The 21,830-nt window shown below is 47.3% G+C and overlaps 1 protein-coding gene across 1 annotated transcript; it reads right to left on the bottom strand.

The window, feature by feature from the left end:
- Window positions 1–5,460: 5,460 nt before the first annotated feature.
- On the bottom strand, window positions 5,461–21,654 carry gmpr (guanosine monophosphate reductase). The gene is made up of 9 exons (XM_046325258.1): window positions 21,221–21,654; window positions 13,804–13,923; window positions 12,996–13,079; window positions 12,654–12,827; window positions 11,527–11,608; window positions 11,137–11,243; window positions 10,278–10,320; window positions 8,325–8,484; window positions 5,461–5,957 (listed from the first exon to the last, which is right to left on the bottom strand). Exons 1-9 carry the CDS (start codon window positions 21,305–21,307, stop codon window positions 5,777–5,779), a joined length of 1,038 nt encoding a protein of 345 aa, XP_046181214.1. The 5' UTR covers window positions 21,308–21,654; the 3' UTR covers window positions 5,461–5,776.
- Between the last annotated feature and the right edge of the window lie 176 nt (window positions 21,655–21,830).

Genomic DNA, 21,830 nt, shown 5'->3' with positions numbered 1-21,830 from the left:
TTAACCCAACAGCAGTATAATACAGCGATGTAGTAACTTAACCCAACAGCAGTATAATACAGCGATGTAGTAAGTTAACCCAACAGCAGTATAATACAGCGATGTAGTATGTTAACCCAACAGCAGTGTAGTATAGTGAGTGAGTCCACAGCCCCGCAGTAAGTTAACCCAACAGCAGTATAATACAGCGATGTAGTAAGTTAACCCAACAGCAGTATAATACAGCGATGTAGTAAGTTAACCCAACAGCAGTGTAGTACAGCGATGTAGTAAGTTAACCCAACAGCAGTATAATACAGCGATGTAGTAAGTTAACAGCCAACAGCAGTATAATACAGCAGTGTATGTAGTGAGTCCACAGCCCCGCAGTTAACCCAACAGCAGTATAATACAGCGATGTAGTATGTTAACCCAACAGCAGTGTAGTATAGTGAGTTAACCCAACAGAGTCCACAGCCCCCAACAGCAGTAAATACAGCGATGTAGTAAGTTAACCCAACAGCAGTATAATACAGCGATGTAGTGAGTTAACCCAACAGCAGTATAATACAGCGATGTAGTGAGTTAACCCAACAGCAGTATAATACAGCGATGTAGTAAGTTAACCCAACAGCAGTATAATACAGCGATGTAGTAAGTTAACCCAACAGCAGTATAATACAGCGATGTAGTGAGTATAACCAACAGCATAATACAGCAACCCAACAGCAGTGTAGTACAGCGATGTAGTAAGTTAACCCAACAGCAGTATAATACAGCGATGTAGTGAGTTAACCCAACAGCAGTATAATACAGCGATGTAGTAACTTAACCCAACAGCAGTATAATACAGCGATGTAGTGAGTTAACCCAACAGCAGTATAATACAGCGATGTAGTAAGTTAACCCAACAGCAGTGTATTATAGTGAGTGAGTCCACAGCCCTGCAGTAAGTTAACCCAACAGCAGTATAATACAGCGATGTAGTAAGTTAACCCAACAGCAGTATAATACAGCGATGTAGTAAGTTAACCCAACAGCAGTGTAGTACAGTGAGTGAGTCCACAGCCCCGCAGTAAGTTAACCCAAAAGCAGTATAATACAGCGATGTAGTAAGTTAACCCAACAGCAGTATAATACAGCGATATAGTAAGTTAACCCAACAGCAGTATAATACAGCGATGTAGTGAGTTAACCCAACAGCAGTATAATACAGCGATGTAGTAAGTTAACCCAACAGCAGTATAATACAGCGATGTAGTAAGTTAACCCAACAGCAGTATAACACACCGATGTAGTGAGTTAACCCAACAGCAGTATAATACAGCGATGTAGTAAGTTAACCCAACAGCAGTATAATACAGCGATGTAGTAAGTTAACCCAACAGCAGTATAATACAGCGATGTAGTGAGTTAACCCAACAGCAGTATAATACAGCGATGTAGTAAGTTAACCCAACAGCAGTATAATACAGCGATGTAGTGAGTTAACCCAACAGCAGTATAATACAGCGATGTAGTGAGTTAACCCAACAGCAGTATAATACAGCGATGTAGTAAGTTAACCCAACAGCAGTATAACACACCGATGTAGTGAGTTAACCCAACAGCAGTATAATACAGCGATGTAGTAAGTTAACCCAACAGCAGTATAATACAGCGATGTAGTAAGTTAACCCAACAGCAGTATAATACAGCGTAGTGAGTTAACCCCCAACAGCAGTATAATACAGCGATGTAGTAAGTTAACCCAACAGCAGTATAATACAGCGATGTAGTGAGTTAACCCACCCAACAGCAGTATAATACAGCGATGTAGTGAGTTAACCCAACAGCAGTATAATACAGCGATGTAGTGAGTTAACCCAACAGCAGTATAATACAGCGATGTAGTAAGTTAACCCAACAGCAGTATAACACAGCGATGTAGTAAGTTAACCCAACAGCAGTGTAGTACAGTGAGTGAGTCCACAGCCCCGCAGTAAGTTAACCCAACAGCAGTATAATACAGCGATGTAGTAAGTTAACCCAACAGCAGTGTAGTACAGTGAGTGAGTCCACAGCCCCAGCAGTAGTAAGTTAACCCAACAGCAGTATAATACAGCGATGTAGTAAGTTAACCCAACAGCAGTATAATACAGCGATGTAGTGAGTTAACCCAACAGCAGTATAATACAGCGATGTAGTAACTTAACCCAACAGCAGTATAATACAGCGATGTAGTAACTTAACCCAACAGCAGTATAATACAGCGATGTAGTGAGTTAACCCAACAGCAGTGTAGTACAGCGATGTAGTAAGTTAACCCAACAGCAGTGTATTATAGTGAGTGAGTCCACAGCCCTGCAGTAAGTTAACCCAACAGCAGTATAATACAGCGATGTAGTAAGTTAACCCAACAGCAGTATAATACAGCGATGTAGTAAGTTAACCCAACAGCAGTATAATACAGCGATGTAGTGAGTTAACCCAACAGCAGTGTAGTACAGCGATGTAGTAAGTTAACCCAACAGCAGTATAATACAGCAATGTAGTGAGTTAACCCAACAGCAGTATAATACAGCGATGTAGTAACTCAACCCAACAGCAGTATAATACAGCGATGTAGTGAGTTAACCCAACAGCAGTGTAGTACAGCGATGTAGTAAGTTAACCCAACAGCAGTGTATTATAGTGAGTGAGTCCACAGCCCTGCAGTAAGTTAACCCAACAGCAGTATAATACAGCGATGTAGTAAGTTAACCCAACAGCAGTATAATACAGCGATATAGTAAGTTAACCCAACAGCAGTATAATACAGCGATGTAGTGAGTTAACCCAACAGCAGTATAATACAGCGATGTAGTAAGTTAACCCAACAGCAGTATAATACAGCGATTAACCCAACAGCAGTGTAATACAGCGAGTAAGTTAACCCAACAGCAGTATAATACAGCGATGTAGTGAGTTAACCCAACAGCAGTATAATACAGCGATGTAGTAAGTTAACCCAACAGCAGTATAATACAGCGATGTAGTAAGTTAACCCAACAGCAGTATAATACAGCGATGTAGTAGCAGTTAACCCCCAACAGCAGTATAATACAGCGATGTAGTAAGTTAACCCAACAGCAGTATAATACAGCGATGTAGTGAGTTAACCCAACAGCAGTATAATACAGCGATGTAGTAAGTTAACCCAACAGCAGTATAATACAGCGATGTAGTAAGTTAACCCAACAGCAGTATAATACAGCGATGTAGTAACTTAACCCAACAGCAGTATAATACAGCGATGTAGTAACTTAACCCAACAGCAGTATAATACAGCGATGTAGTAACTTAACCCAACAGCAGTATAATACAGCGATGTAGTAACTTAACCCAACAGCAGTATAATACAGCGATGTAGTAACTTAACCCAACAGCAGTATAATACAGCGATGTAGTGAGTTAACCCAACAGCAGTATAATACAGCGATGTAGTAAGTTAACCCAACAGCAGTATAATACAGCGATGTAGTAAGTTAACCCAACAGCAGTGTAGTACAGTGAGTGAGTCCACAGCCCCGCAGTAAGTTAACCCAACAGCAGTATAATACAGCGATGTAGTAAGTTAACCCAACAGCAGTATAACACAGCGATGTAGTAAGTTAACCCAACAGCAGTGTAGTACAGTGAGTGAGTCCACAGCCCCGCAGTAAGTTAACCCAACAGCAGTATAATACAGCGATGTAGTAAGTTAACCCAACAGCAGTGTAGTACAGTGAGTGAGTCCACAGCCCCGCAGTAAGTTAACCCAACAGCAATATAATACAGCGATGTAGTAAGTTAACCCAACAGCAATATAATACAGCGATGTAGTAAGTTAACCCAACAGCAGTGTAGTACAGTGAGTGAGTCCACAGCCCCGCAGTAAGTTAACCCAACAGCAATATAATACAGCGATGTAGTGTAGCAGTATAATACAGCAGTTAAACCCAACAGCAGTATAATACAGCGATGTAGTAAGTTAACCCAACAGCAGTATAATACAGCAATGTAGTGAGTTAACCCAACAGCAGTATAATACAGCGATGTAGTAAGTTAACCCAACAGCAGTATAATACAGCGATGTAGTGAGTTAACCCAACAGCAGTATAATACAGCGATGTAGTAACTTAACCCAACAGCAGTATAATACAGCGATGTAGTGAGTTAACCCAACAGCAGTATAATACAGCGATGTAGTAAGTTCACCCAACAGCAGTATAATACAGCGATGTAGTAAGTTAACCCAACAGCAGTGTAGTGCAGTGAGTGAGTCCACAGTCCCGCAGTTAGTTAACCCAACAGCAGTGTAGTACAGTGAGTGAGTCCACAGTCCCGCAGTTAGTTAACCCAACAGCAGTGTAATACAGTGAGTGAGTCCACAGTCCCGCAGTTAGTTAACCCAACAGCAGTGTAGTACAGTGAGTGAGTCCACAGTCCCGCAGTTAGTTAACCCAACAGCAGTGTAGTACAGTGAGTGAGTCCACAGTCCCGCAGTTAGTTAACCCAACAGCAGTGTAATACAGTGAGTGAGTCCACAGTCCCGCAGTTAGTTAACCCAACAGCAGTGTAGTACAGTGAGTGAGTCCACAGTCCCGCAGTTAGTTAACCCAACAGCAGTGTAGTACAGTGAGTGAGTCCACAGTCCCGCAGTTAGTTAACCCAACAGCAGTGTAATACAGTGAGTGAGTCCACAGTCCCGCAGTTAGTTAACCCAACAGCAGTGTAATACAGTGAGTGAGTCCACAGTCCCGCAGTTAGTTAACCCAACATTCCTGACATTCCACTGCCCTGATGGTGCTTCCCTTCTCTTCCCGCCACACCCAGAGCACTTTCACAGTCACACAGAAAGCAGAGAAAAGCAGCGACTACCACACTGTATTAACCCTCTCACTGTGCTGAAGCCTGATCTTATTTAGTCAGACACATTAAGAGCTACTATAAAGTACAACACATCCTAACATTACATTCAGCAATGGCTTCATAAAGTTAAAGGCCAAGTGCAATCAAAAAAATGTCAGTTTCCTGTGTTTTATATATTTTTCCACACTATGAGATAGGAATAATACTGTGAGATTGTGACAATTATGATAATGCCTGAAAAGACCACCTGAAAAGACCACCTGAAAAGACCACCTATTCTGGTGGCATAGAGTTTTGGCCAGCCTATCACCAGGCAGTAAATTACTTAATAGACCGATAAGAAAGAGAGTTTACAAGCCTGTCTGCCAATAACAGCTAGTTTTCAGTTTTCACCTACCTACTCAGACCACTCCCAGACAGTCCTAGCAAAAAATGTATGCTATTGTATGCTAATGTATGCTATTGTATGCTATTGTATGCTATTGTATGCTATTGTATGCTATTGTATGCTATAAGAAGCTATTTTGTTTATTTTTTACCACTTTCATTTAAAACAATCACAGTGAGGAACTTCATTGTTACCCAGAAATGATTTGATATTGAGATAAAAACGTCTGCATTGGACCTTTAATATTATCAGTCTAGAGAGGAAACGCCATGGAAAGCATTCAAAACCAGCATGCATTATTGCAATATCTAAGTAATATACACTGAGTATGGACAGAGTAGTAAGGTTTCAAGCAACCCTAACAGGCTCTTGCATATTTTATTTCTGCAGAGCAGACTGAATGTTTTAAATCATGTTCTGATAATATTACTCACAATTTTACATAATAACCAAATATGCAGAGCATGTTACAACAGAGGTCCAGAGAGAAACACATTTGTAGTGATGGCGGTAGTGTGTTTTCTTGTTCGTGTGTGATTAGTGGAACATGGTGCTGGCCTGCTGTGTGACTCTGATAAAGGTGGTTCTGCGACTAAGCTCCTTCAGTTTGGCAGCTCCTACATAGGTACAGGTGGAGCGGAGGCCCCCTAGGATATCTCTGATGGTGTTCTCAACATCTCCTCTGTAAGGAACTTCCACAGTCCTTCCCTCTGACGCCCTGCAGAGGGAGAGGAGAACATCAGCACCAACTCAGTATATCTGATAACGCTGAGACAATGTTCAAGCAACATCATGGTGATGTTACTGATCACGATTACAAATAATTTTTATTCAGAGGACACTTAAACTTTTCCTTTTACATGACATTGGTAGCAGCAGTTGGATTTTGAATAACAAAGGTGGGTAAAATAAATGTATTTCACGGGGTATTATATACAACAAAAAAATGAAGATACCATGCAACTTCACATCAACAAGTTCAATCTTCTAAGGACTAATTCTCCATCTGCCCCCTCACAGTAACATCCAACAGGTCATTTAGCAGGCCCCCTCACAGTAACATTCAACAGGTCATTTAGCAGGCCCCCTCACAGTAACATCCAACAGGTCATTTAGCAGGCCCCATCACAATAACATCCAACAGGTCATTTAGCAGGCCCCCTCACAGTAACATTCAACAGGTCATTTAGCAGGCCCCATCACAATAACATCCAACAGGTCATTTAGCAGGCCCCCTCACAGTAACATTCAACAGGTCATTTAGCAGGCCCCCTCACAGTAACATCCAATAGGTCATTTAGCAGGCCCCCTCACAGTAACATTCAACAGGTCATTTAGCAGGCCCCCTCACAGTAACATCCAATAGGTCATTTAGCAGGCGCCATCACAATAACAACCAACAGGTCATTTAGCAGGCCCCCTCACAGTTACATCAAGCAGGTCATTTAGCAGGCCCCCTCACAGTAACATTCAACAGGAAATTTAGCAGGCCCCCTCACAGTTACATCCAACAGGTCATTTAGCAGGCCCACTCACAGTAACATTCAACAGGTCATTTAGCAGGCCCCCTCACAGTTACATCCAACAGGTAATTTAGCAGGCCCCCTCACAGTAACATTCAACAGGTCATTTAGGGGCCCCCTCACAGTAACATTCAATAGATCATTTAGCAGGCACCCTCACAGTAACATTCAACGGGTCATTTAGCAGGCCCCCTCACATTAACATGCAATAGATCATTTAGCAGGCCCCCTCACAGTTGCATTCAACAGGTCATTTAGCAGCCCCCCTCACAGTTGCATTCAACAGGTCATTCAGCAGGCCCCTCACAGTTACATTCAACAGGTCATTTAGCAGGCCCCCTCACAGTAACATGCAATAGATCATTTAGCAGGCCCCCTCACAGTAACATTCAACAGGTCATCTAGCAGGCCCCCTCACAGTAACATTCAATAGATCATTTAGCAGGCCCCCTCACAGTAACATTCAATAGATCATTTAGCAGGCCCCCTCACAGTAACATTCAATAGATCATTTAGCAGGCCCCCTCACAGTTACATTCAATAGATCATTTAGCAGGCCCCCTCACAGTTACATTCAACAGGTCATTTAGCAGGCCCCCTCACAGTAACATCCAACGGGTCATTTAGCAGGCCCCCTCACAGTTACATTCAACAGGTCATTTAGCAGGCCCCCTCACAGTTACATTCAACAGGTCATTTAGCAGGCCCCCTCACAGTTACATTCAACAGGTCATTTAGCAGGCCCCCTCAAAGTTACATCCAACATGTCATTTAGCAGGCCCCTCACCGTAACATTCAATAGATCATTTAGCAGGCCCCCTCACAGTTACATTCAATAGATCATTTAGCAGGCCCCCTCACAGTTACATTCAACAGGTCATTTAGCAGGCCCCCTCACAGTAACATTCAACAGGTCATTTAGCAGGCCCCCTCACCGTAACATTCAATAGATAATTTGCAGGCCCCCTCACAGTTACATCCAACATGTAATTTAGCAGGCCCCCTCACAGTTACATCCAACATGTAATTTAGCAGGCCCCCTCACAGTAACATTCAACAGGTAATTTAGCAGGCCCCTCACCGTAACATTCAATAGATAATTTGCAGGCCCCCTCACAGTAACATCCAACAGGTCATTTTGCAGGCCTCTTCACAGTAACATCCAACATGTCATTTAGCAGGCCCCCTCACAGTAACATTCAACAGGTCATTTAGCAGGCCCCCTCAGAGTAACATTCAACGGGTCATTTAGCAGGCCCCCTCACATTAACATGCCATAGATCATTAGCAGGCCCCCTCACAGTAACATTCAACAGGTCATTTAGCAGGCCCCCTCACAGTTACATTCAACAGGTCATTTAGCAGGCCCCCTCACAGTTACATTCAACAGGTCTTTTAGCAGGCCCACTCATAGTAACATTCAATAGATCATTTAGCAAGCCCCCTCACAGTTACATTCAATAGATCATTTAGCAGGCCTCTTCACAGTAACATTCAACAGGTCATTTAGCCTGCTCTTGCCCATATTGACAGATAGTGGTTGGTAGGTGACTGTATCTCACCTGTACTCGGCCACTCCCCCTACGTATTTCTTCATGGCGGTGTCTGAGCTCATCCCGTAGAACAGCTTGACCTTCTTGCCATCCTTCTGGACGACCTCACCCAGACACTGGTCGTGTCCCGCCAGCATGCCCCCCATCATCACAAAGTCAGCCCCTGCACCTGTGGATGAAGATGGAAGCCAATCAGCAACCAGCCATGGACAAGATCAGGTAGTTCAAAATGGTGTCTCCTCGTTGAACAAGGCCCTGCTGTAACTTCTTATGGCTGCAGGGGCAGTATTGAGTAGCTTGGATGAAAGGTGCCCAGAGTAAACGGCCTGCTCCTCAGTCTCAGTTGCTAATATATGCATATTATTATTAGTATTGGATATAAAACACTCTGAAGTTTCTAAATCTGTTTGGATCTGTTTGAATGATGTCTGTGAGTATAACAGAACTCATATGACAGGCAAAAACCTGAGAAGAAATCCAAACAGGAAGTGGGATATCTGAGGTTGGTCGATTTTGAACCCAGCCCCTATTGAATACACAGTGGGAAATTGGTTATGTTGCACTTCTTAAGGCTTCCACTAGATGTCAACCGTCTTTAGAAACTTGAATGAGGCTTCTACTGTGATGTGGGGCAGGATGGAAGCTGTTTGAGTCAGTGGGCTGGCAGAGAGCCAGGTCCTGGTCATGTGCATTTCACATGATAGCGACCTGCATTCCATGGATTTTCTACAGACAATGGAATTCTCTGGTTGGAATGTTATTGAAGATTTATGATAACAACATCCTAAAGATTGATTCTATACTTAGTTTGAAATGTTTCTAAGACCTGTAATATAACTTTTTTAAGTTTTCGTCCGACGTTCGGCTGGACCTGCATGAGCGTTTGGATAGGTGTACTAAACGCCCTAACAAAAGTAGCTACTTGGACATAAATAATGGACATTATCAAACAAAACAAACATTTATTGTGGAACTAGGATTCCTGGGAGTGCATTCCGATGAATATCATCAAAGGTAAGGGAATATTTATAATGTTATTTCTGATTTCTGTTGACTCCAACATGGCGGATATATATTTTTTTTTTCTGAGCGCCGTCTCAGATTATTGCATGGTTTGCTTTTTCCGTAATCTAAAAAAAAATCTGACACAGCGGTTGCATTAAGGAGAGGTATATCTATATTTCCATGTCTAACAATTGTATTTTCATCTACATTTATCATGAGTATTTCTGTAAAATGATATGGCTCTGCAATATCACCAGATTTTTTGCAACTAGTGAACATAACGCACCAATGTATACTGAGATTTTTTAATATAAATATGAACTTTATCAAACAAAACATACATGTATTGTGTAACATGAAGTCCTAGGAGTGTCATCTGATGAAGATCATCAAAGGTTAGTGATGAATTTTACCTCTATTTGTGCTTTTTGTGACTTCTCTCTTTGGCTGGAAAAATGGCTGTGTTTTTCTGTGAGTTGGTGGTGACCTAACATAATCATTTGTGGTGCTTTCGCTGTAAAGCCTATATGAAATCGGACACTGTGGTGGGATTAACAACAAGATTACCTTTAAAACGGTATAAAATACATGTATGTTTGAGGAATTTTAATTATGAGATTTCTGTTGTTTTGAATTTGGCGCCCTACACTTTCACTGGCTGTTGTCATATCGATCCCATTAACGGGATTGCAGCCCTAAGAAGTTTTAATATAGTCTAACGACCATTCACGCTCGATGTACTAACGACAGTTATGAAGTCAGGTGGTTCTGTTAGGATAGTGTCTGCTGGTTTTTGTTTTTTCCTTCCAATTAAGACCTAGACAACCAGGTGAGGGGAGTTCCTTACTAATCAGTGACCTTAATTCATCAATCAAGTACAAGGGATGAGCGAAAACCTGCAGACACTCGGCCCTCTGGTGGAATGTGTTTGACACGTGTGTTAGGGGGTCCACATACCGAAAGCTTTAGCCACGTCGCCTGGGCAACTGCAGCCACCATCCTGTGGAAGAGAAAGACATTGTTGGTGTTGTCTAGCTTTTAGATTTTAATGTGGCCATCCCTTTGCAATTTCAATAATGGTTAAGAGCGTTGGGCCAGTAACCGAAAGGTTGCTAGAATTAATCCCCGTGCTGAAAAGGTAAATATCTGTCATTATGCCCTGAACAGGGCAGTTAACCCACTGTTCCTAGGCCGTCATTGTAACTAAGAATTTGTTCTTAGCTGACTCCATTTGAAAGACTAATACTGCCCTCTAGAGGTAACACGTTGCTACAGAGATCGCACCAAAATGTGTTTGTCATGGCTGCTTCTGTATTACTAACAAATAGAGAGATGCCTCACACAACTGTCATCCAATACTTTGTCAGTCCCTGAGCCAACCCCAAGACAACTTAATAGAGAGATGACTCAAACAACTGTCATCCAATACTTTGTCAGTCCCTGAGCCAACCCCAAGACAACTTAATAGAGAGATGACTCACACAACTGTCATCCAATACTTTGTCAGTCCCTGAGCCAACCCCAAGACAACTTAATAGAGAGATGACTCAAACAACTGTCATCCAATACTTTGTCAGTCCCTGAGCCAACCCCAAGACAACTTAATAGAGAGATGACTCAAACAACTGTCATCCAATACTTTGTCAGTCCCTGAGCCAACCCCAAGACAACTTAATAGAGAGATGACTCAAACAACTGTCATCCAATACTTTGTCAGTCCCTGAGCCAACCCCAAGACAACTTAATAGAGAGATGACTCAAACAACTGGATAGCATATCTACAGTCTTGTGTGTGTATTCAAAGGGGGGGTCTCACTGAGATAATATGTCCCTTGAGGCCGTGGGCGGAGTCTGCACACTCGATAACAGCGCTGAGCTGAGGGTAGCCCACCCCGGTCTTGATACGGGTGGTGCACACTGAGCCTGTCAATAGAGACGTTATTCATTATTACTGTTACATATCAAAGAAGTTCATTAATACAACACCATAATATAGTCTATTGTAATTCCTCACCCCGGTCATTACAACATCCCTTTATGCTACATTAGAGGATTTATTGAATGTCATTGTTTGTTGCCCGAAGCAGTTAGGTAGCTTGGCGTGTGTGTAGAGATGGAACAGATGTGGACAGTCTCCTTGCCTCCGGGAACACTTAGATTTATGCACCCACCTTGCCAGGGGGAACACTTAGACTGACGCACCCACCTGGCCCGATGCCCACTTTGATGATGTCAGCGCCAGAGAGAATGAGCTCCTCCACCATCTCCCCTGTTACCACGTTACCAGCCTGCGCACACACACACACACACACACACACACACACACACACACACACACACACACACACACACACACACACACACACACACACACACACACACACACACACACACACACACACACACACACACACACACACACACACACACACACAGGGAAAATAAAGAGACACAGGGCTCCAGGTTAGATAATAGTAATTATTAGGACACTTCTGTCTTGTTAAACAGACTAAGGAACAACCTCAAACCCTCCATGACCTTTTAGAAGGTACAACCTCACACCCTCCATGACCTTTTAGAAGGTACAACCTCACACCCTCCATGACCTTTTAGAAGGTACAACCTCATACCCTCCATGACCTTTTAGAAGGTACAACCTCACACCCTCCATGACCTTTTAGAAGGTACAACCTCACACCCTCCATGACCTTTTAGAAGGTACAACCTCACACCCTCCATGACCTTTTAGAAGGTACAACCTCATACCCTCCATGACCTTTTAGAAGGAACAACCTCACACCTTTCATGACCTATTTCAATTCTTTATACATACATACATACATGAAGCAAGCAGAAGACATAAAACAAACTGTTGTGGTTGACTAAGGCTGTGTTTATACAGGCAGCCCAATTCTGATATTTTGCCCAGCTATTGGCCCAGCTTTTGCCCATCTATTGTGTAAACGCAGCCAAAGAGACATCTTTGCCATGTGTAGATGCAATGGCTACAACGTGGGCACAATGAATGTGGATAAGATCAGGAAAAAAGGACGCATGTTAGAACCAGGTATAAACAAGGCAATGGTAACTATCAAGGGCTCAAGACTTGAATGGCAAACTATTTCCTGATCATCCGCCGGCTAAAGATAGATCATGATGTGGACACATAATACATATAAACCTGGATTAAACTATATATATTTTGTATATCTGTATTCATGTTTGCTCAAATGTATTATTAATAAACAAAGAACATTTGATCACCAAAAAATGTATGCTGACTAAGCTAAAATCCATAAAGAAGAGTTAAAATGCAGAGAACTCTCATCTTACCATGATGGTGTGTTTGGGGAACTTGTCCCTGACGGTTTTCACGAATTCCACAAAGTACTCTGAGTAACCGTTGGCAACGTCCAGACAGATGTATTTTATGTCAGGGATAGCCTCCAAGATCTCACACAGTCTCTCTAGATCAGCCTTACCGCTGCCAGAGCTGGCTGCTATGTGCTGGAGGTCAACAATACAATAATGCAGTATGAGCAATTCATTCAATCAAAACACTTCATTAATCCCCAAGGGGAAATTACTTTAATACTTTACAAGCCTCAGACACCATAGACGATGTTCACACCATGGGGGACATGAAAGAGTATCTGTGGGGACTTCCTGTTTTACCTCTAAGCATTCTGGGTGGTTGACTGCAAAGGTCTTCCACTCATCCAGAGAGTAGTGCTTCTGCATAGCCGTGAAGAGTGTGTGCTGGAGGGAGATATGGAGAGAGAGTCAGTCAGTCTGTCAGTCAGTCCGTCAGTCCGTCAGTCCGTCAGTCCGTCAGTCCGTCAGTCCGTCAGTCCGTCAGTCCGTCAGCCAGTCAGCCAGTCAGCCAGTCAGTCAGCCAGTCAGTCAGTCAGTCAGCCAGCCAGTCAGCCTGTCAGTCCGTCAGCCAGTCAGTCAGCCAGTCAGTCAGCCAGTCAGTCCGTCAGCCAGTCAGTCAGCCAGTCAGTCAGCCAGTCAGTCAGTCCAGTCAGTCAGTCAGTCAGTCAGTCAGTCAGTCAGTCAGAGTGGGATGAAAGTGAAAGGCTGTCAGTGTGTCAGCCAGTCAGTCAGTCAGCCAGTCAGTTAGTCAGTCAGTCAGTCAGCCAGCCAGTCAGCCAGCCAGCCAGTCAGCCAGTCAGTCAGCCAGCCAGCCAGCCAGCCAGTCAGTCAGTCAGCCAGTCAGTCAGTCAGTCCGTCAGCCCGTCAGTCAGTCCGTCAGTCAGTCAGAGTGGGATGAAAGTGAAAGGCTGTCAGTGTGTCAGCCAGTCAGCCAGTCAGCCAGTCAGTCAGCCAGTCAGCCAGTCAGTCAGTCAGTCAGCCAGTCAGTCAGTCAGTCAGCCAGTCAGTCAGCCAGTCAGCCAGTCAGTCAGTCAGTCAGTCAGTCAGTCAGTCAGTCAGCCAGTCAGAGTGGGATGAAAGTGAAAGGATGTCAGTGTGTTACTCTCACCTTGCTGAGGACCCGGGCCATCTCGAAGGTCCCTGTGGTGTCCATGTTGGCAGCGATGATGGGGATGCCATGGTAGGTCTGCTTAGAGTTACGGAATGTGAACGTCCTTGCCAGGTCAACCTGAAAGCATTGAGATATATGTTGATTTTGCATGCAGACACAAGTGGACATCAAGCCAGGGTTAGGGTTAGTGATATCCTGTCGTCATGTGAAGGCCTTTCTGGGCTTGAGTTCAACTGAGTGGAGTATGAGTCAGCTCAGTGCTACGGTTACAACCAGGCTTGGGCCCGAGGCCAAGACAGGAGCTCAATTTAATCACCCCCCAGAACAGAGGAGGTGGATAAGGGATGTAATACAATGATGGACCTGATTAAATGGGGACCTCCTCCACAGGGTTCTTCATGATTAAGGATCTTTGACCGCAGCCTGGATAACCTATTTTTAGAGGAAGTCTAAGTACAGCACATCATGCAGGCAAAAAACACAAGTTATTAAAACATCCGTATTACTTGCTGAAAGGTAAAAGCTCCCTGATTCCACCTAATACCAATCGACTGTACCTTAATCTCCCTGACCCAAAGTACAGGCCAAGGCCTTTGATAAACACACAGTAGGATGGGTTACATACTGTACACCAGCGTGAGGGTGAAGCTTCAGGCTTTATCCAACTCACAATATGTGTTTGTGCTGCTGAGACAGAAAACACTTCACTGTGTTGAAGGGGATGTGCTGAATCATTTAGATTAGCTCTGGCAGCCTGTAACCGGACCCCTAGTGATCTCAGAGAGAGACACAGAGAGAGACACAGAGAGAGAGAGAGAGAGAGAGAGAGAGAGAGAGAGAGAGAGAGAGAGAGAGAGAGAGAGAGAGAGAGAGAGAGAGAGAGAGGCCAAGGGTATCAGGTATTGCACAGCTCAAAGCTCTGTCTACTCAGCGGCAGGTTGTTTGGTTGGTTCTTATCTAGGAGCTCAGTTGGCTGGAGAGTGACTGACTGGTTTAAACATGGCTCATTAAAAAGGACATCACTCATAGCTTCACACCAATAAGTGTTTGCTGATCAATAGCTAATATTTATTTAACTCCCACCAAAAGTGAATATAATTTCTGCTGAAATTGCCCGCCTCCTGTTCATTTCACAGATAGCACTTACTGTTTCATCTCCATATTAAATGACTCCCTTGAGGGGAGCAACATTCTATAGCCCCACATTTCATTATGCCAGTATTACATGACCAGTCAAGGAGACATGGGGCTGGACAAATGAAATGAAATCAAATCAAATTTTATTTGTCACATACACATGGTTAGCAGATGTTAAATGCGAGTGTAGCGAAATGCTTGTGCTTCTAGTTCCGACAATGCAGTGATAACCAACAAGTAATCTAACTAACAATTCCAAAACTACTGTCTTATACACAGTGTAAGGGGATAAAGAACATGTACATAAGGATATATGAATGAGTGATGGTACAGAGCAGCATACAGTAGATGGTATCGAGTACAGTATATACATATGAGATGAGTGTGTAGACAAAGTAAACAAAGTGGCATAGTTAAAGTGGCTAGTGATACATGTATTACATAAGGATGCAGTCGATGATGTAGAGTACAGTATATACATATGCATATGAGATGAATAATGTAGGGTAAGTAACATTATATAAGGTAGCATTGTTTAAAGTGGCTAGTGATATATTTACATAATTTCCCATCAATTCCCATTATTAAAATGGCTGGAGTTGGGTCAGTGTCAATGACAGTGTGTTGGCAGCAGCCACTCAATGTTAGTGGTGGCTGTTTAACAGTCTGATGGCCTTGAGATAGAAGCTGTTTTTCAGTCTCTTGGTCCCAGCTTTGATGCACCTGTACTGACCTCGCCTTCTGGATGATAGCGGGGTGAACAGGCAGTGGTTCGGGTGGTTGATGTCCTTGATGATCTTTATGGCCTTCCTGTAAAAACGGGTGGTGTAGGTGTCCTGGAGGGCAGGTAGTTTGCCCCCGGTGATGCGTTGTGCAGTCCTCACTACCCTCTGGAGAGCCTTATGGTTGAGGACGGAGCAGTTGCCGTACCAGGCGGTGATACAGCCCGCCAGGATGCTCTCGATTGTGCATCTGTAGAAGTTTGTGAGTGCTTTTGGTGACAAGCCGAATTTCTTCAGCCTCCTGAGGTTGAATAGGCGCTGCTGCGCCTTCTTCACGACACTGTCAGTGTGAGTGGACCAATTCAGTTTGTCTGAGGTGAGAGTGTGAATTACCAATGTTCCGGTTAGAGCAAAAAACTCCCTCTGCCTCTGCTCTGTTGCTGTGAATTCCTCCCAACAGGAACTCGATAAGTCACAGAGCGTTTCCCGTGAACTCCACCTGCGACTGGTCGTCCACGAGTCTCTCTGTTTAATGGGGTTTCAGTGGCCTGTGTCTCCTTCGCTTCTCTCTCTCTCTCCCTCTTCTTCTCCCTCTCCCTCTCCCTCTCCTAGATCGATAGCCCTGAGAGAGGAGTAATGGTAGGTGGCTGGCCCCACTGTGGTCTCAGCCCTGGAGTGACTATGGCTGTAGATCACCTGGACTAAAGCTAGAAAGCAGGGGGGCTGGGAGGAAGGGATGCTGGGTGGCAGAGTGGTTGGGAGGCAGGGGGGCTGGAAGGCTGGGAGTCAGTGGGGCTGGGAGGCAGAGGGGTTGAGAGACAGGGGGCTGGGGGGCTGGGAGGCAGTGGGGCTGGGGGTTGAGGTTGTAGCAGGGATGCTGGGATCTGGGCTGGGGGGCTGGGAGGCAGAGAGCTGGGCTGGGGCTTGGAGGCAGGGAGCTGGGCTGGGGGCTTGGAGGCTGGGAGCTGGGCTGGGGGCTTGGAGGCAGGGAGCTGGGCTGGGGGCTTGGGAGGCTGGGAGCTGGGCTGGGGGCTTGGAGGCAGGGAGCTGGGCTGGGGGCTGGGAGGCTGGGAGCTGGGCTGGGGGCTTGGAGACTGGGAGCTGGGCTGGGGGCTTGGAGACTGGGAGCTGGGCTGGGGGCTTGGAGACTGGGAGCTGGGCTGGGGGCTTGGAGACTGGGAGCTGGGCTGGGGGGAGACTGGGAGCTGGGCTGGGGGGCTTGGAGGCTGGGAGCTGGGCTGGGGGGCTTGGAGGCTGGGAGCTGGGCTGGAGGGCTTGGAGGCTGGGAGCTGGGCTGGGGGGCTTGGAGACTGGGAGCTGGGCTGGGGGGCTTGGAGACTGGGAGCTGGGCTGGGGGCTTGGAGGCTGGGAGCTGGGCTGGGGGGCTTGGAGGCAGGGAGCTAGGCTGGGGGCTTGGAGGCTGTGGGCTGGAAGGCAGGGAGCTGGGCTGGAGGGCTTGGAGGCTGGGAGCTGGGCTGGGGGCTTGGAGGCTTGGAGCTGGGCTGGGGGGCATGGAGGCTGGGAGCTGGGCTGGGGGGCTTGAAGGCTGGGCTGGAGGGCTGGGGGGCTTGGAGGCTGGGATGGAGGGCGGGGTGCTTGGAGGCTGGGCTGGAGGGCTGGGAGGCAGGGAGCTGGGCTGGAGGGCTGGGAGGCAGGGAGCTGGGCTGGAGGGCTGGGAGGCAGGGAGCTGGGCTGGGGGGCTGGGAGGCAGAGAGCTGGGCTGGGGCTTGGAGGCAGGGAGCTGGGCTGGGGGGCTTGGAGGCTGGGAGCTGGGCTGGGGGCTTGGAGGCAGGGAGCTGGGCTGGGGGGCTTGGAGGCTGGGAGCTGGGCTCGGGGCTTGGAGGCAGGGAGCTGGGCTGGGGGCTGGGAGGCTGGGAGCTGGGCTGGGGGCTTGGAGACTGGGAGCTGGGCTGGGGGCTTGGAGATTGGGAGCTGGGCTGGGGGCTTGGAGACTGGGAGCTGGGCTGGGGGCTTGGAGACTGGGAGCTGGGCTGGGGGCTTGGAGACTGGGAGCTGGGCTGGGGGCTTGGAGGCTGGGAGCTGGGCTGGGGGCTTGGAGGCTGGGAGCTGGGCTGGAGGGCTTGGAGGCTGGGAGCTGGGCTGGGGGGCTTGGAGACTGGGAGCTGGGCTGGGGGGCTTGGAGACTGGGAGCTGGGCTGGGGGCTTGGAGGCTGGGAGCTGGGCTGGGGGCTTGGAGGCAGGGAGCTAGGCTGGGGGCTTGGAGGCTGTGGGCTGGAAGGCAGGGAGCTGGGCTGGAGGGCTTGGAGGCTGGGAGCTGGGCTGGGGGGCTTGGAGGCTTGGAGCTGGGCTGGGGGCATGGAGGCTGGGAGCTGGGCTGGGGGGCTTGAAGGCTGGGCTGGAGGGCTGGGGGGCTTGGAGGCTGGGATGGAGGGCGGGGTGCTTGGAGGCTGGGCTGGAGGGCTGGGAGGCAGGGAGCTGGGCTGGAGGGCTGGGAGGCAGGGAGCTGGGCTGGAGGGCTGGGAGGCAGGGAGCTGGGCTGGGGGGCTGGGAGGCAGGGAGCTGGGCTGGAGAGCTGGGAGGCAGGGAGCTGGGCTGGAGGGCTGGGAGGCAGGGAGCTGGGCTGGAGGGCTGGGAGGCAGGGAGCTGGGCTGGAGGGCTGGGAGGCAGGGAGCTGGGCTGGAGGGCTGGGAGGCAGGGAGCTGGGCTGGAGGGCTGGGAGGCAGGGAGCTGGGCTGGAGGGCTGGGAGGCAGGGAGATGGGCTGGAGGGCTGGGAGGCAGGGAGCTGGGCTGGAGGACTGAGGGGCTTGGAAAATGGGAGCTGGGAGCTAGAGGGCAGGGGTTGGAGCAGGGATGCTGGGAATGCAGGTCAGTCCATCACTGCAGGCCCATTAAATAATAGCCTGACAAAGCGGGGGAACTCCGGCCTCCCCACTGCACACCAACCTGGACTCAGGGGTAGATGTGACATATTAAATGTAAATCTGTCTCCCTCCATTTAGTATGATATGTTACGTTTTGTATGGTATGTATTAATTTGTGGATGTCCATCATCCATTTCGTGTGATATGTTACTAATTACTTTTCGGATGATATGTTACGAATTTAAATGTGTTGTAGCCAACGTTAGCTAGGTGGTTAACATTAGCTCGGCTAGGAGCTAGGGATTAAGGTTAGGGTTAAGGTTAGGGGTAAATGTTAGAGGTTAAGGTTTCTGTCTTATGTAACCGTACCAAACGTAACATCATACTATTTTGAGTGTCACAGATTTATGTTTACTATGTTATGTCTTTCAGGTCAGGTTGTCCCCACACACCCCCTGACATCATGCTGCAGTGAAGCTCAGGGAGAGAGGGAAAGAGAGAAGGAAAGAGAGGTAGGGAGGGAGTCTGCACTTCAGCATCTCTTATACCATGCTGCGTGATATAGCTACCATCTCCATTCACATCTAAATATGGATCCCAACTGCTACTGCAGTCTTTTCGCTTCCTCTTCCGCTGCAGGCTATCCAATCAATAGTACTAGGGCGTGGCTGATTAGCTGCATATCATGACATGTACATGATATGTCCAATCATACATTCAATACTGAAGTCTCAGTGTTAAATTGGAAGCTATTATGCATAATGATGTAAAATACTGTAGATGTGATGTGTTGTGGATCTCAGGAGTAAACCATGTGTTATACGGTAGAAACTGTTTCACCCGGTGGCTGTCCAGAGAGACAGTGGAATACTTCAGCAGAGAATAGAAGAGCTGCCTGGCCGCAGGCACTGAATGAATGAACACTGAACAGATGTGCGGAAAAAATGGGTACTCCCATGTTACACTCCAGTGTGTCTAGTACTCTACAGCAGATATGCATGTGTCCTGTTGACCCTTGGATGTGTGTATTAAATGGTGTGTGTGTGTCTGGAAGTGTTAAACTATTCTTGCGGGGACCAGAAGTCCCCATAAGAATAGTAAACAAACAAACATTTGACCAACTGGGGACATTGTGTTGGTACCCACAATGTCAAATGTTATTTTTAGGGGGTTTAATGTTAAGGTTAGAATTAGTGTTAGGGTTAGAAGCTAGGGTTAGGTTTAGGGTAAAGGTTAAGGTTAAGGATAGGTTTTTTGGGTTAAGGTTAGGGTTAGAGTACTGGTTAGGGAAATAGGATTTTGAATGAGACTGAATTGTGTCCCCACAAGGTTAGCTGTACAAGACTGTGTGTGTGTGTGTTTTATCTCTTTGTGTTATTCCAGTAGGCCCTCTGCATGTGGAAAATGCTCTCATTGACAGTTAGCACATAGAGCTCTGCAGGACTATTTTTAAACAGATTTTCCAAGAAGCGTCCTCCTGTCTCATGTTGCCCCCTACATTGACACACAGTAAACCCTGATGCGAAACTACATGGTTTAGTGTCTGGGTTTAGTTTAAGATCCAAGAGCAAGGTAAGAGCTGACATGCCATAGGCCTAGACTGGGCTTCTGGCTCATGTCTTGACATGACTGTATGCTTCTACACAGCAGGCCTAAAACAAACCATTGTCTCTGTCACCCAAGAGAAGGTCACCGACTCCCCTAAGTCCCTCCCTCTTCTTGTTCAGAATTTCTATCATGCACACATACACAACTCATACATATATTTATACTGAGTACCCTTGATCTAAATTACTCTCAAATTAATCAAGTAGTCTGACATGTCCTCCTTATTCAGATACAGTAACGAATTGTGGTTACAGATCAATAACATCAACACCAGCCACTACAAATAGGTAATAAGATGTTCCCTGTAATACTGCCAAGGACATAAACAACACACAGCAAACCCAGAGGAACACAACTTACAATTCCCCATCCCCTTACCCCCAGTCCCTTATCCCCAGTCCCTTATCCCCATTCCCAATTCCCCTACCTCCTGTCCCCTACCGCCAGTCCCCTACCTCCAGTCCCCTACCCACCCCTAGTCCCCTACCCACAGTCCCCTTACCCCCAGTCCCCTACCCCCAGTCCCCTACCTCCAGTCCCCTACCCACAGTCCCCTACCTCCAGTCCCCTACTTCCAGTCCCATACTTCCAGTCCCATACCTCCAGTCCCCTACCTCCAGTCCCCTACCTCCAGTCCCCTACCTCCAGTTCCCTACCTCCAGTCCCCTACTTCCAGTCCCCTACCAACCCCCAGTCCCCTACCTCCAGTCCCCTAGTCCCCTACCTCCAGTCCCCTACCTCCAGTCCCCTACCTCCAGTTCCCTACCTCCAGTTCCCTACCTCCAGTCCCCTACTTCCAGTCCCCTACCAACCCCCAGTCCCCTACCTCCAGTCCCCTACCCCCAGTTCCATACCTCCAGCCCCCTACCTCCAGTCCCCTACCTCCAGTCCCCTACCTCCAGTCCCATACCTCCAGTCCAGCCCCCAGTCCCCTACCCCCAGTTCTATACATTCAGTCCCCTACCCCCAGTCCCATACCTCCAGTCCCCTACCAGTCCCTTACCCCCAGTCCCATACATCCAGTCCCCTACCTCCAGTCCCCTACCCACAGTACCCTACCCACAGTACCCTACCCACAGTCCCCTACACCCAGTCCCACCTTCCCCAGCCCCCTCCAGGCCTACCTCTGACCTGCTCTTCAGACTGCTCCTCTTGGGTCTGAATAGGACATCCTTAAAGTCCAGTTTGAGGTCTGCATCTACGCGGGGCATAGTTGCTGAGGTTGCTACAACGGAGGCTGAGTTACGGAGGATCACAGAGGAGGCTCTTCCGAGGCACCAGGTTGCTGTGGTCTTCGTAGGTCTCAAGCCCCAGCCACCAAACCCGAACCTCCAGGAGCGCAGCGTATTTATAGTGTATGGGATGCCGTCCCAGCCCAGGCCCACATGGCTTTATTTGGCGTGGCCCCGGACTCTCTTGCTCTTTCCCCTTCCCTCTCTCTCTCTCCCTCCTCTCCTCTCCTTCTCTTTCCCCTTCCCTCTCTCTCTCTCCCTCCTCTCCTCTCCTTCTCTTTCCCCTTCCCTCTCCTCTTTCTTTCTTCTTTTCCCTTTCTCCCTCTCCCCTCCCTTTCCCGCGACAGAGTGGCAGCAGCAGCCGCGGAGGTGACACACATATCTTGTAAACACACACACGCCACTGCACACTGCAGTGAGACTCAGCAGCACTGCAGCACTGTAGAGCACACCTTCTGTCCAGTAGGGGCATTACTCCCTGTGCAGCCTTGACACTGATATC

Source organism: Oncorhynchus gorbuscha, linkage group LG24 (assembly GCF_021184085.1).
Source record: "Oncorhynchus gorbuscha isolate QuinsamMale2020 ecotype Even-year linkage group LG24, OgorEven_v1.0, whole genome shotgun sequence".
Taxonomy (NCBI): Eukaryota; Metazoa; Chordata; class Actinopteri; order Salmoniformes; family Salmonidae; genus Oncorhynchus; species Oncorhynchus gorbuscha.
This window is presented reverse-complemented; position numbering and strand designations above follow the sequence as displayed.